We start from the raw sequence: 13,447 nt of genomic DNA, 5'->3' as shown, positions 1-13,447 counted from the left end.
GGAATTTCTTACACGGAAACAAAAGTGGAACAACATTTTTCGTGTATGGAACTTTCCATTTTCTATGTCTATGTGGGTCAGTCCAGCACTCGATGAAACTCATGTAATGGCATAGTAACCATAACACCAATACCTAGTAACTCATGTTGTTGGGACAAAATCTCACCTCGCTGGCCGTCGGCTCTGCTGTGAAAACCCTACCACTTTCAAGAAAAATGTGCCAGCAATCAGTTCCGTTCATTTTCGCTCCATTTTCTTACCTAAATATGATGGTGGTGATCATTAATGGTTGTTGTCGTTTGCTGCGGTCGTTCTCGTCATTTTCTTTCTTTCTTTTGTAATAATTTGGTTGCATGTATTCTTGGTATGTAGCTTTTGAATCATATCATTTCGAAAGTCGGAAGTAATTGATGTCTTCTCGATATTATTAGGGACATACTACACGTCAAGTACCTGAAAGCGATTCATCTATCAGTCACCACTAGCTCTTAATCCAACGGTCCAAAATAGAACCTTCCTCCTCTCTTCTTCCTTCTGCCCGCCCTATCCCAATGGCCGGCCTCCACCACCCGCGACTGACGGGCGCTATCGCGCATCACCTCGCCGCCCGCCCTCTCCTCAACCTCCCCCACCGTCGTTGTTGGCCATCGCCCTGACCATCCCCCTAAGCTCTGCACCAGTGAACTACTCCGACGATTTGCCCGCACCCCGCACCTCTAAGATAAATATTGAGGTTGCTCCCTAGTGAATATGCACCCCACATCCCTAAGATAGATAGTGGGGTTGCTTCTTCTCCGGCGAGGTGAGGACGGGGTGTCGACCCGTTGGCTGGGCAGTTGAGGTAGTTCCCAGTCTGCCCGGGTTCAAGCCTTGGCTCTAACACGCGGCGCTCGCGGAGTTTCTCCTATAAAAAAGGCCAACGAGGGTTAGCCCTTGGACTGATCTAACTTTTTTTCTTCTTCGACGAGGTTGCTTCTTTTCTATCGAGGTCCGACCTCCCCATCTTGCGCCCCGCGATAGAAGAAAAAAGGTGACTAACATAACAAAAAATATCGTACCTGAAACGTAGCACGCCGGTTCTGTCCCCCCGTTCAAAATGCAGCATGGGTGGCATGCGAGAGCTCACCGGAACGAACACCCTTCCTGTTTCCTGGCCCCGGGCAGGCCGGAATCGCTTTACACCACGGAGAATCAATGGGCGGTCCGGCGGGACCTGTAGTTTCCGTGGGCTATCTCTTCTCCTCTGCCCGCGCAGCCGGACACAACAAGCAAGTCATAAAGCGGGCTAATTGGTCCAGTCCAGTGCCGTAGCTGTCGCGCAACTTGCGTGGAAAAGGCCCAGGATAAGCTGACGAGCCCACGAAACAACGAACATAATAAAAATCCCCGGCGCGCAAATTATCGCGGAAGTTAAAGGACGCATGAGGGAATTTCTGTGTGCAGTTTCAGCACACGCGTGTGGACTAGATGATGACTCTGTGGACGGAAACTGATTCGCCCACACGGCGCAGCTGTCAACCACGCCCCGCTGATCATATGGGCGAGCGCTCTAACGCCCACACAACATGCTATGCCTACGTGGTTCTGAAATTTCAACATGTTTCTTCAAGATTCGTGTAAAACATAACAAACGGAGATCAAAACGTGTGGATGAAGTGCAGATATGTCACATGTATGGGTGTTATCATTTGAGAATAAATATGCTTGTACTTTAGAAGTAGGCAGTCACATTTGGTTGGTCTTACCGATGAAGATTACCGAAGTTTAATAAAGTTAGAGAGATTTCGGAAAAAACAATCCCCGGCGTCTTTTCCCGCTCTGGCCCACGCCGGCCACTTGCTCTTGCTGCGTGGCCGTGGCCACGTCGCCGGGTGCGCCCGGTTCACCGTCCGTCCGCCGTGCGCGCGTGCGTCCACGTCGCCCAACCAAACGCCAAACCCAACCCAATCCGAGAACGGGGCGCAGATCAGCCAGCGTAAGCATAAGCCACCGCCGCCACTCGTTCGGTCGCTCCGTTCCACACCCGGCGCCATGGACGCGGCCGTGTCCCTGCACCACCACGGGGCGCTCCCCGCCGCCGCCGCCTCCCTCCAGCCCCACCACCACCACCGCGCGCTCCACCTCAGGCACCCGCGTCACTCCTCCTCCATCTCCGCGCGCCTGACCGTGACCGCGCCGCCCCGGCGCTCCTCCTCGTCATCGTCGGTCTCCGCCGCCCCGCCGGCGCGCCAGGCGCGTGCAAGCACCAGCACCATCACCAGCAGCCGCGCCGCCACGGGCTACGCGGCCGCGCTGGCCGACGCGTCGCTCCGCGCGGGCACGCTGCCCGGGGCCGCCCGCCACGCGCGCGCCCTGCTCCGGCGCCTCCAGGAGCCTCCCCGCGGGCAGCGCCTGGAGGAGCCCGATGCGCGGGTGGGCGCGCTGGTGCGGCTGCTCGTCGGCAAGGGCAGGGCCGGCATGGTCGCCGACGTCTTGGCCGAGTTCGCCGCCCTCTGCGACCACCTGCTCGCCCCGCCGCCGTCCTCGACCTCCAGCAAGCGCGCCCACGCCCACGCCCACTAGCGCCTGATGCACGTACGTGCCATGCTAGCTTTTAGGTTTGCACTTGAGGAGTACGTAGCGCCGGTATCAACTGCAGATGCCCAACTGCTTGCTACAGCACTAGTCTATATTTTTATGATTGTATGATTAACTGTGAGCACTATCCATGCGCGTACGCACAGCATCACAAGTCTTCTGTCCCAACTGCTCGCCACCATGATCATATTTTGTAGTCCATGGAACCCAGATGTTTCTAGCCTTGTTTCTTCGCCATTCAACCGCTTGAAACTAAAACAATCCATTATTGAGAGGTGCCCCGCGAAACATTACAGATGCATAGTGCCAATCCTGACATGTCCCCAATATAATAAATACTCGAGCTGTCGCGTAGAAGAGACCAGTTAACTGGAAGGCTTAAATAAGAGCTGAGGCTTACGCAATAATCGATCGGCAGCCTGAAATAAGACGTAAGCATAGCAGTTGAGGAAGGGTTGGCATGGCATGAAGTTGAATTAATCACACCATGCAGTGGAAGACGTAATCCATCCATCTCCGTCGATGGGTCGCTCGGGCCGACCAATGAACGTGGACGAGTGACTAGGTTAGGCACCGCGTGACACACGAGGCCGTGACATCCGGCGACGTCGATCCTGGTGATTGTATATATGACTTGCACGCTAATCCTCAACTGCCGTGCCGTGGATCTATATATTCTGTAGCCACATGTTGACATGTGATGGTACTGTTTTTGTTTTCGCCGTCGAATTCTTCTGTGTCAAAGGATGATGAACACATAGGGTTGGAATGGAGTGGACACGCACGGATGGGCTTATGTGGGTTTCGAATATACGGATGAATGGATGAATGATCATGCATGACGATCGGTATTCTGCCTAATCAACTTTGTGGAGGAAGGAATACTTACTGAAAGAAAGAGGAATGATGGAGCTACGTACTACTGTACGTACTGGACGCGTCCTGCGTACTCTACAATGAGTGCGAAAGAGAAAGGCGCCGGCGGCAGGCAGGCAGGCAGGCGGTACGTACCCGGCTACCTGTACGTAAGCAGTTGGACATCACTACTGGCTATAATGAACCAAGAACAACACTTTGATCTTGCAGTTGTAGAATTGGCAGGATAGCTAATAAAATAGAACGGGAAAAATTGGCAAAAAAATTCAATCAAATACTAGCAGCGCCTCCATCACTATAGTGGCCTTTCATGTTTCAACCACTCTCTCGCTCCCCTATGTGGCTATGTCACCCACATATTTATATACACGCAGAGACGACATACGCGCATGAGCTAGCCAGTGTCCGTCTGATACAGGCCGCCATATATAGGTGCAGCCGAGCTAGCCAGCCGCCGGAGTTTGAGTTCAAACCGATCGCCGGAGGCAGCCCGATGGAGGAGGACTACGTGTTCAAGGTGGTGGTGATCGGCGACTCGGGGGTGGGCAAGACGCAGCTGCTGGGGCGCTTCACGCGGGGCGACTTCTGCCTCGACTCCAAGTCCACCATCGGCATCGAGTTCCAGACGCGCGCCGCCGACATCGCCGGCCGCCGCGTCAAGGCCCAGATATGGGACACCGCCGGCCAGGAGCGCTACCGGGCCGTCACCAGCGCCTACTACCGGGGCGCGCTGGGCGCCATGCTCGTCTACGACGTCACGCGCCGGGACTCCTTCGCCCACGCCGCGCGCTGGGTCGCCGAGCTCCGCGCCCACGCCGACAAGTCCATCGTCGTCGCGCTCGTCGGCAACAAGGCCGACCTCGCCGCCGTCCCAGGGCGTCGGGAGGTGGAGGCCGACGAGGCCGAGGCCTTCGCCGAGGAGCAGGGGCTCTTCTTCTACGAGGCGTCCGCGCTCAGCGGCGACAACGTCGAGGCCGCCTTCCTCGGCCTGCTCCAGGAGATCCACGCCGCCGTGTCCAGGAAGCCGCTGGAGGCGGCCAGAGGCAACGGTGACGGCGACGACGACGTCCTGGTGCTCAAGGGCATTTCTCTGTCGCAGGAGCTGTCCATGATGGAAACCAGCGCCATGAAGACACCAAGCAGGTGCTCTTCATGCTCGACGTGATACGAATACGATACGATGCCATATGATGTATTCAGCGATTAATTAATTCTTGGCTGGAAATACAAGCGTCTCAAATCGTTCATGAAACCAGCGCCGTGAAGACACCAATCGCGCAGCTCATGGCTGACAGATTCAGCATCTCTTGCTGAAAATACAAGCGTCACTGATCGTTTATGTTATTGATGCTGGCTTCATCCAAGGCGAAAGCGAAGAATCAAAACAGAGACAGGGTTGTAAATAATGTTCAGATGATATGAAAAGAACGAATGGTATGATTGAACCATGGAATGGAATGGTGACGGAAGGGCACATTTCTTCAGTATGTATAGGAGTCTGTCTACCCTACAATAGTCAAGTTCCAAAACGAAAATTACAAGATGAGCAGACCAGAACAAGTGTTCCACAGAACTATTAGGATTCTGAATTTTCCACACAGAGAACGATGGGACTCAAAACATCAGTGCGGGGCTTTGCCAGCTGCAATAAACTTCAAAAACCAGAGAGCGGCCCCACGACGCTAACCGACCGAACCAATACATATGCTGAATCTAGGTAGGTAATGCCAGCGCTTACTCCACTGCGGATTTTTCAGAGATCTAGCAAAAGGAAAACCTTCTGTTTTTAGATTAAGGTGAAGACGGCTCCTGCGGTTCCGACTGACTGTTCTGAACTATTCGAGACATCAGCTTAGATATCTCAAAGATTGCGCTCTGTACCTGGTCATCTTCAGGATCCGACGGCCGGATCCACTCAGGCGACTGGAGACCTGACGCCGCACTGCTTGCGGCCTTCTTTCCCTTTCTAGATGTTGACAAAGCTTTCTCCAGGTCCGATTGCCTCAAGGGTCTTGGACTCTGAGGCGGCAGTTACAAGCAAAAAGGTCAGAACCAACGAATGCATAATGAGGAACTTACGTTAACAGTTAATAGCTTTATGGTCCTATTTCGCTATCCAGACATAAATGCAGGTTTCCCAAACAAAAGGGAACTTCCCTGATAGGGTAGAATACCAAAGGGAAGTTAATTCACTGTAGAGAAAGTACTGAATACTCACATTTGCTCTTGTCCCATCTTTCTCGCTGTTCAAAATCTCCCTGATAGGATAGAATGCAGCCTGCTTGCACAGTTCTAGGATGTCTGACCCAGTAAAGCCCTCACATAAACTGGCAATGTAATCGTAATCAATGTTAGACTCGATATTTTCTCCCTTCAATATAACCTCAAGTATCTTGCTTCTTTCACTGCGAGAAGGAACCCCAATTTCAAATATCTGCGTGAAGCGCCTGAGGATGGCCTCATCTAGCTCAGAAGGTCTGTTTGTAGCAGCAAGCACCATCACACGAGCATTCTCTACACAACCATAATAATTGTCAGGAGATATTACTTCATATGGAAGTTTCTATTGTAACTTGCACATTCATTATTTACAGATGTATCATAGGCCAAGCAAATCGCATGTGGGTAACTAACTGGGCATCAGAACAAATCTGCTTGATCATTCATTCTCCAGGAAAAAAAAACTATCTCATGTCCACCTTAGAGATCAAAAGTTTAGACGTATAACCATGACCACTTATTATCATTATCATTTTATCTTCTGTTAAGATTGCAACATCCTTTCTGCATTTGATATTCCGAAATAAAAAGGATATTTACTAACTTAAAATTGCTGTACTACTACAGCTTAAAGTTAGCATCACAGATCACATACAAGCATGATACATGAACACCTGAAGTTCACATAAATAACACTAACCACATAAAAGCAACAAAAAAATTTACATGTACACAAAGGTAGATTCTGAGTGTCAGTTTTGCGTTAGGTTGTTAGTCTGATTGCTGTACATTAGTTGCCCCATGTTTGTTAAAAGCACCTCACCTCATATGACTAGCAACAACAAGTGTATCATGAAGTAAACTACTAACAGACTCCAGTCTGCTCATTTCATTCTTACAGAAATACCTTTGTGACATAAAATGTCATACTATCTAATTTTAACTTGAGATTTCTAAACCAAGGTGTAAGGTCAAGGGAGAGTACTCTGAACAAAATGGCATGGTTGAAAACATTTTCACTCAAATAAAACAATAATCCAGGTGTCATACAAATTATATGATCATGAGAATATCGTTGGCACTAAAAACCGAAACCAGTAGATTCCTAAGCAAGACAAAAGTAGGCAGTAAAACAAGTATTTATTTAGCGTAATTACATGAACAACACTTCTGTGAAGTCAATTTCCCATAAACTTGGACATGAAAGTTGTTGTATTTACTGCTAGTACTCCCTCCGATCCATATTAATTGACGCTGCTTTAGTACAGCTTTGTACAGTACTAAAATTTGTACTAAGGCAACATCAATTAGTATGGATCAGAGGGAGTACATTTGTTAGGCTTAGCTGAACAGAACAAAGAATTAAATTACCATGTAAATTATTAACACAAACAAAAAAAATGCATGGTTTAAATGACCAAAAAATGAATTTTGTTGATACATGCTTTTATGGGATGAAATCATGTAAGATCATCAAATTGACATGTATTGGACTGAGGTCAAGCGGATATATGTAAATTTTTACATACTTCCTAAAAATACGAGAATGAAAATTGTTTACGTAGTGTGAACATATAGAGAAAATGTTTTTTTCGCCAGCATGGTTCTAATGGGGTAATGTATATTTGATAGAGATGAAATCATGTAAATCCTCGACCGACTATTGAGTTCAACGGAACATTGAAGTAAATTGTATAAATCCTAACAATCCAAAGTAAACTGTATATAAATCCTAATAATCCAAAGTAAGATGTCTGTAAGGTGCAAATTATCAGGAGTACCTTTTGTTAATGGACTATACTCTATGGTGTGACAGGACAAATGTGCAACACGCGCTGGATGTAACACGCATCAGCTATACGTCATCGACTCATCATCGAGCGTGTGCGTGCACGGCCGATCACGTGCGGACTGTGTCGCGCCATAGGACTTGGTTGCACAAGTCAGCGCGTTATAATTGTCGTTCGTTAATACCATACATTTATAGTGCAATTTTGATGACATTACTTTTCAGTACAGACCAATATGTAAAGTCCTCGGATAGTGGCATATGTCTAATTGTTATCTGCATGCAGACTGCTACTCTAGGCCACAATACTACTCCCTCCATTCCAAAATTATTGTTCAAGGGATGGTTCTAATGGGGTGATATACTTGATAGAGATGAAATCATGTAAATCATCGGCTGACTATCGAGTTCAGGGCAACATTGAAGTAAATTGTATATAAATCCTAATGATCCAAAATAACAGATGTCTGTAAGTTGCAAATTATCAGGAGTACATTTTGTTAATGGACTGCTCTATGGCCCGACAGGACAAAACGTGTGACACGTGCTGGATGCAACAGACGTGAGCTATGTGTCATCGATTCATCATTGAGCGTGCGCGCGCACGGCCGATCACATGGTTGCGCACGTCAGCGCGTTATGATTGTCATTTGTTAATACATACTTTTATAGTGCAATTTTGACGACATTACTTTTCAGTACAGATCAATACGTTAAAGTCCTTGGATAGTGGTACGTGTCTAATTGTTATCTGCATGCAGACTGCTACTCTAAGAGGCCAAGATACTACGTACTACTTTACAACGTTGTTCGTAGATATGAGCCTGTATTATAAATATATAGTATGTTATGAAAGCAACAAGGGAGAGTGCTCACGATCGGTGGTGAAACCGTCCCATAGAGACATGAACTCTGTCTTCATATTAGTCAAAGCTTCATGGTCTGTGTTCCGGCGCTGTCCCAAGAAACTATCAACCTCGTCGATGAAGATAATGGCGGGCTGGAGCTTGTTGGCGAGACTAAACACGGCAGACACTGGCACAGAGTTACACAAAATGAGCGTCTTTACAACAGATATATACACAGAGCAAAGGTTAGAAGCAGGAAGGATCAATTCCAGCAAACAGGGCACAATCTTGGAGGTGGCTTACCGAGCTTCTGGGCGTCGCCGAACCACTTGCTCATGAGATTGGATATCCTGACGTTGATGAAGACGGCGCCCGACTCCTTGGCGATGGCCTTGGCCAGCATGGTCTTGCCGGTCCCGGGCGGGCCGTAGAGGAGCACCCCCTTCTGCGGGCTGAGGAGCTTGCCGTAGACGAAGAGCTCCGGGCGGCGCAGGGGCAGGATGACGAGCTCGTAGAGCGCCTGCTTGACCTCGTCGAGGCCGCCGACGGACTCGAACTCGACGTCGATCTCGTCGGGGTTGATGACGTCGCACGCAATCACATCCTGCGAGCAATCCGGGGATTAAATTCGGGCGCGCGTGCGCGTGCGAGGCGGCGAACCCTGGACTGGACTGGATTGGGTTGGATTGGAATGGGTGGAGGGTGGTGATACTACCTCGTAGGGGGTGGTGGAGATGAGGGGCCTGCCGAGGCGCTTGGCGATCTCCTTCTTGTGCTGGAGCGCCTTCTTGGAGGACTCGCGGTTGGGGTCGAGCTGGCGGAGGCCGGCGAAGAGGACGAGGCAGCTGAGCGCCGCGCTCGCCGCGTACAGCACCAGCTCCTGCACGAACCGCGACGAGGAGTCCGTCGACCTCATCGCCGCCGCCGGACGTCGATCCCCGCGCCGCTCTCCGCCCGTCGTTGCTTGCGGGGGAAGGGAAAGGGGAGGGGGCGGGGCGAGATGCGTGGGCGAGGGGGATTGGATTCGTTCGCTCGTTGAGGAAGGGGATGGGATGGAGAAGGGAAGACGGACGGGAGAAGGGATTGGGATTTTAGGGGGACGGGTCGGTTCGGCCTGGGCTTGGCGTGCCTTCCTTCAGCTTGGAGGAGGGTTTGGTCCGTGTGGGTGGGATGGGAAGGTGGATGATACTTCTGGTTGCTGTTGCGCTGTGCGCCGCTCAGGCTCTCCGGATTGAAATGGCTCTTTTCTTCTTCTTCTTTTGTGTTCGACTAGGATGTCACTAGCTCTCATTTGAGTGTTAGTCAAAAAAGAAAAGCTCTCATTTGAGTATTTAGCCAAAACAAACACCCCAATTAGGGCAACTCTAGCGGATTCGTCATATGGATGATCGATGTACGAGCTATGAGCGCGTTTCATATTGATATGCAGACCACTGACGGTGGCAGTGAGCAAATACAGAGTTGCTATATCACGGCCTCCATATCTTTTCGTTTATTTATTTTTTTCTTTCATTTTCTTTAATAATGAAGGGGCGGATTAAACCCAACCGAACGCATGTTTCAACATGATAAATTACGATAAACTATAATAAAACTATAAAAGGAACCAAAATCCGCTTCATTACATACTATAAAACTATCACCGGGAACAGAATTTGTCGCATCACTATAATTAGTGACTACAAATGACATTTAACGACGTTTTCAACCCATGCTATCTACATCGATGCCTACACTCCTAGATGCCCGACGTCGTCTAGTTGTCACCCTCATCCTTCTCCTAATCGTCCTCCTCCTCCTTCGTCAAGGAGATATCCTCTATCCAAGCGTAGGGGTTGGACACGTGAGCGACTGTAGCGCCTCCTCCTCCTTAGTGTGTGCAACGTCATACTCACGGATGATCTGTGCCTTTTGCAAGCCTGGATGGCAATGAGCTCGATCACCGCGTGGATCAGGGACTGGGGTACCGCCTTCGGTTCCGGTTGGGTCGTGATGGAGCGGCGGCGTTGAGCCGGACGAGGCATCCAGTGGGGACGACGTCCTCTGGCTCCTCCTTCAACTTGGAGGAGGGTTTGGTCGGGGGGGGGGGGGAGGTGGAAACTTCTGGTCGGTGTTGTGCTCTGCGCTGCTTAGATTCTCCGTGAATATGATGGTTGGTTCGGCCAATGGGAGCCTGGATTGATTGGTTCTTTTCTTCTTCTTCTTTTATGTTCGACTAGGATGTCACAAGCTCCCATTTGAGTATTTAACCAAAATCAACACCGCAATTAGGGCAATTCTAGTGGATTCGTTGTATGGACGGTTACCATATGAGTTATGAAGTGCGTTTCATATCGATATGCAGACCATGGCGGCTGTGAGCAAACACAGAGTCGTCATATTGCAGCCTCCATATCTTTTCACTAATGCAGGGGCAAATTAATCTCAACCAAACGCATGTTCCAACATGATAGATGAGAGGAATCACTCTATCATCGCTTTTGGGCATGCCCACACTCGGTTTTATTCTAGAAATTGTTGCGTTCGAAAAAGGGAGTTTCGGTGGCGATCCCACTGTGCACGGTTGACTCCTTGAGTGCACTTTCGAGTTGGCTGCTAGAGTGGTTTGTGGATGCTACATCGGAGGATAGGGAGGCGATGGTACAAGCATGCTATGGGCTCTATCTGGCCTGAAATGAGACAAAGAATGGAAAGAGGATTGTTGAACCACATGAAATAATGAACACGGCCGTGGCCTATCTACAAGAGTGGCGGACAGTGCATAAGAAGACCCCGCCGATTGTCAATACCAAGGTGCCGCAGCAATGGGCTGCGCCAGAAGAAGGCTAGGTTAAGGCCAACTCTGACATAGCCATCTCCAAACATGGTGAAAGAGGCGATGGCAGGGTGATTTTGCGAGAAAAGGATTGGGATTTTAGAGCTGCTGCATGACATGTTTTTCAACATGCAACTGACATGGAGGTGGTGGAAATCTTACAAACGCGTTTGTGCAATTGGCTGCCGAAATCAATGTTCAAAAGCTTCATTTAGAGACAGACAACAAGTCTATAGCAGGTATGCTTAGCGACCCAGGGAAGAACTTGGCAGCGGCGGGACCAATGACTGAAGAAATCAAAAGTTTACTTCTTTCTTTCTAGGAGGCGAGGGTGACATGGATTAGTCGTTCGACAAATGTTGCTGCTCATAAATTAGCAAAGGTAGGCATAGGGGAAGTATTATGTAAGGTGTGGTTGATGGTGCCACCAGATTTTATCTTAGAGGTGGTTGCCGGTGTCAAAACCGGCGGATCTCGGGTAGGGGGTCCCGAACTGTGCGTCTAGGCCGGATGGTAACAGGAGGCAGGGAACACGATGTTTTACCCAGGTTCGGGCCCTCTTGATGGAGGTAAAACCCTACGTCCTGTTTGATTAATATTGATGATATGGGTAGTACAAGAGTAGATCTACCACGAGATCAAGGAGGCTAAATCCTAGAAGCTAGCCTATGGTATGATAGTTGTATATGGAGTTGATTGCCTACGGACTACAACCCTCCGGTTTATATAGACACCGGATAGGGTTAGGGTTACATAGAGTCGGTTACAATGATAGGAGATCTTGAATATCCGCATCGCCAAGCTTGCCTTCCACGCCAAGGAAAGTCCCATCCGGACACGGGACGAAGTCTTCAATCTTGTATCTTCATAGTCCAGGAGTCCGGCTGAAGGTATAGTCCGGCTACCCGAACACCCCCTAATCCAGGACTCCCTCAGTAGCCCCCGAACCAGGCTTCAATGACGACGAGTCCGGCGCGCAGATTGTTCGGCATTGCAAGGCGGGTTCTTCTCCAAATCCTGTGTACCTGTAGGAATAATGTCCGATTTTTGTAATGTAGCGCTCCTCGGCTCCCACGCCCAATAATGGCCGTCTTCCACGTGTCAAACGAATGCGAAAAGCCAGGGCGTTTTTACATCCACACCCCTAGCCGTATAAACGAGCCGCCTATTTAACGGGATGGGGATTTAGGTCCAAACCACATCCTCTCCTCTCCGCGAGTTATCATCAGAGCGCTTCCAGCAAAGGTCCATTCCAACATGACCAGCCGTCGCAGCTCCTCCCCTCGCCCCTCCGGTCCCAAACCCGGGGACTGGGAGAGTTGCACCATCCCGCATAGCGAGTTAGTGTCGCTTCAGGCCAAGGGATTTCTCCCTCAGGCATACATGGCCCCGGTCCGAGCCGGTCTCGCCACCTACAATGGCGGAAAACAAGCGGAGAGCACCCCTGAGGGAGTCCTGGATTAGGGGGTGTTCGGATAGCCGGACTATACCTTCAGCCGGACCCCTGGACTATGAAGATATAAGATTGAAGACTTCGTCCCGTGTTCGGATGGGACTTTCCTTGGCGTGGAAGGCAAGCTTGGCGATGTGATATTCAAGATCTCCTACCATTGTAACTGACTCTGTGTAACCCTAACCCTATCCGGTGTCTATATAAACCGGAGGGTTGTAGCCCGTAGAGGATCAACTCCATACACAATCATACCATAGGCTAGCTTCTAGGGTTTAGCCTCCTTGATCTCGTGGTAGATCTACTCTTGTACTACCCATATCTTCAATATTAATCAAGCAGGAGTAGGGTTTTACCTCCATCGAGAGGGCCCGAACCTGGGTAAAACAAAGTGTCCCCTGTCTCCTGTTACCATCCGACCTAGACGCACAGTTCGGGACCCCCTACCCGAGATCCGCCGGTTTTGACACCGACATTGGTGCTTTCATTGAGAGTTCCTCTGTGTCGTCGCCTTTAGGCCCGATGGCTCCTTCGATCTTCAACAACGATGTAGTCCGAGGTGAGACTTTCCTCCCCGGACAGATCTTCGTCTTCGGCGGCTTCGCACTGCGGGCCAATTCACTTGGCCACCTTGAGCAGATCGGAAGCTACGCCCCTGGCCATCAGGTCAGGTTTGGAAGCCTAAACTACACGGCTGACATCCGCGGAGACTTGATCTTCGACGGATTCGAGCCACAGCCAAGCGTGCCGCACTGTCTCGATGGGCACGATATAGCTCTGCCGCCGAACAGCGCCTTGGAGGCCGCACACGCATCAGTTTCGACCATTGATTCGGAACCTACTGCGCCGATCGAGGATCAGCGGTTGGACGC

The 13,447-nt window shown here is 50.0% G+C and overlaps 3 protein-coding genes across 5 annotated transcripts; 2 read left to right on the top strand and 1 right to left on the bottom strand.

The window, feature by feature from the left end:
- The first annotated feature begins 1,937 nt into the window (after nucleotides 1-1,937).
- LOC125521893 (ATPase, F1 complex, OSCP/delta subunit protein) lies at nucleotides 1,938-2,851 on the top strand. Its single transcript, XM_048686954.2, has one exon. The coding sequence runs from the start codon at nucleotides 2,032-2,034 to the stop codon at nucleotides 2,560-2,562; it is 531 nt and encodes a 176-aa protein (XP_048542911.1). The 5' UTR covers nucleotides 1,938-2,031; the 3' UTR covers nucleotides 2,563-2,851.
- A 179-nt stretch (nucleotides 2,852-3,030) lies between these two features.
- Nucleotides 3,031-4,720, top strand: LOC125521892 (ras-related protein RABA3). Of its 2 annotated transcripts, none has more exons than XM_048686953.2 (2): nucleotides 3,031-3,580; nucleotides 3,886-4,720. In XM_048686953.2, the coding sequence occupies exons 1-2, from the start codon at nucleotides 3,534-3,536 to the stop codon at nucleotides 4,616-4,618; spliced, it is 780 nt and encodes a 259-aa protein (XP_048542910.2). In that variant the 5' UTR covers nucleotides 3,031-3,533; the 3' UTR covers nucleotides 4,619-4,720. The 2 variants fall into 2 exon arrangements, with proteins under 2 accessions (XP_048542910.2, XP_087391911.1); XM_087535785.1 differs by having other exon boundaries at nucleotides 3,565-3,580; nucleotides 3,828-4,720.
- A 152-nt stretch (nucleotides 4,721-4,872) lies between these two features.
- Nucleotides 4,873-9,471, bottom strand: LOC125521891 (uncharacterized). 2 transcript variants are annotated; one of them, XM_048686952.2, is made up of 6 exons: nucleotides 9,026-9,471; nucleotides 8,614-8,914; nucleotides 8,339-8,497; nucleotides 5,672-5,967; nucleotides 5,335-5,472; nucleotides 4,873-5,214 (listed from the first exon to the last, which is right to left on the bottom strand). In XM_048686952.2, exons 1-6 carry the CDS (start codon nucleotides 9,224-9,226, stop codon nucleotides 5,188-5,190), a joined length of 1,122 nt encoding a protein of 373 aa, XP_048542909.1. In that variant the 5' UTR covers nucleotides 9,227-9,471; the 3' UTR covers nucleotides 4,873-5,187. The 2 variants fall into 2 exon arrangements, with proteins under 2 accessions (XP_048542909.1, XP_048542908.2); XM_048686951.2 differs by having other exon boundaries at nucleotides 4,873-5,472.
- Between the last annotated feature and the right edge of the window lie 3,976 nt (nucleotides 9,472-13,447).

Source organism: Triticum urartu, chromosome 7A (genome assembly GCF_056163025.1).
Source record: "Triticum urartu cultivar PI428250 chromosome 7A, HENAU_Tu73, whole genome shotgun sequence".
Lineage (NCBI taxonomy): Eukaryota > Viridiplantae > Streptophyta > Magnoliopsida > Poales > Poaceae > Triticum > Triticum urartu.
Note: the sequence above shows the minus strand (reverse complement) of the source record. Positions and strands in the feature narration are given on the sequence as shown.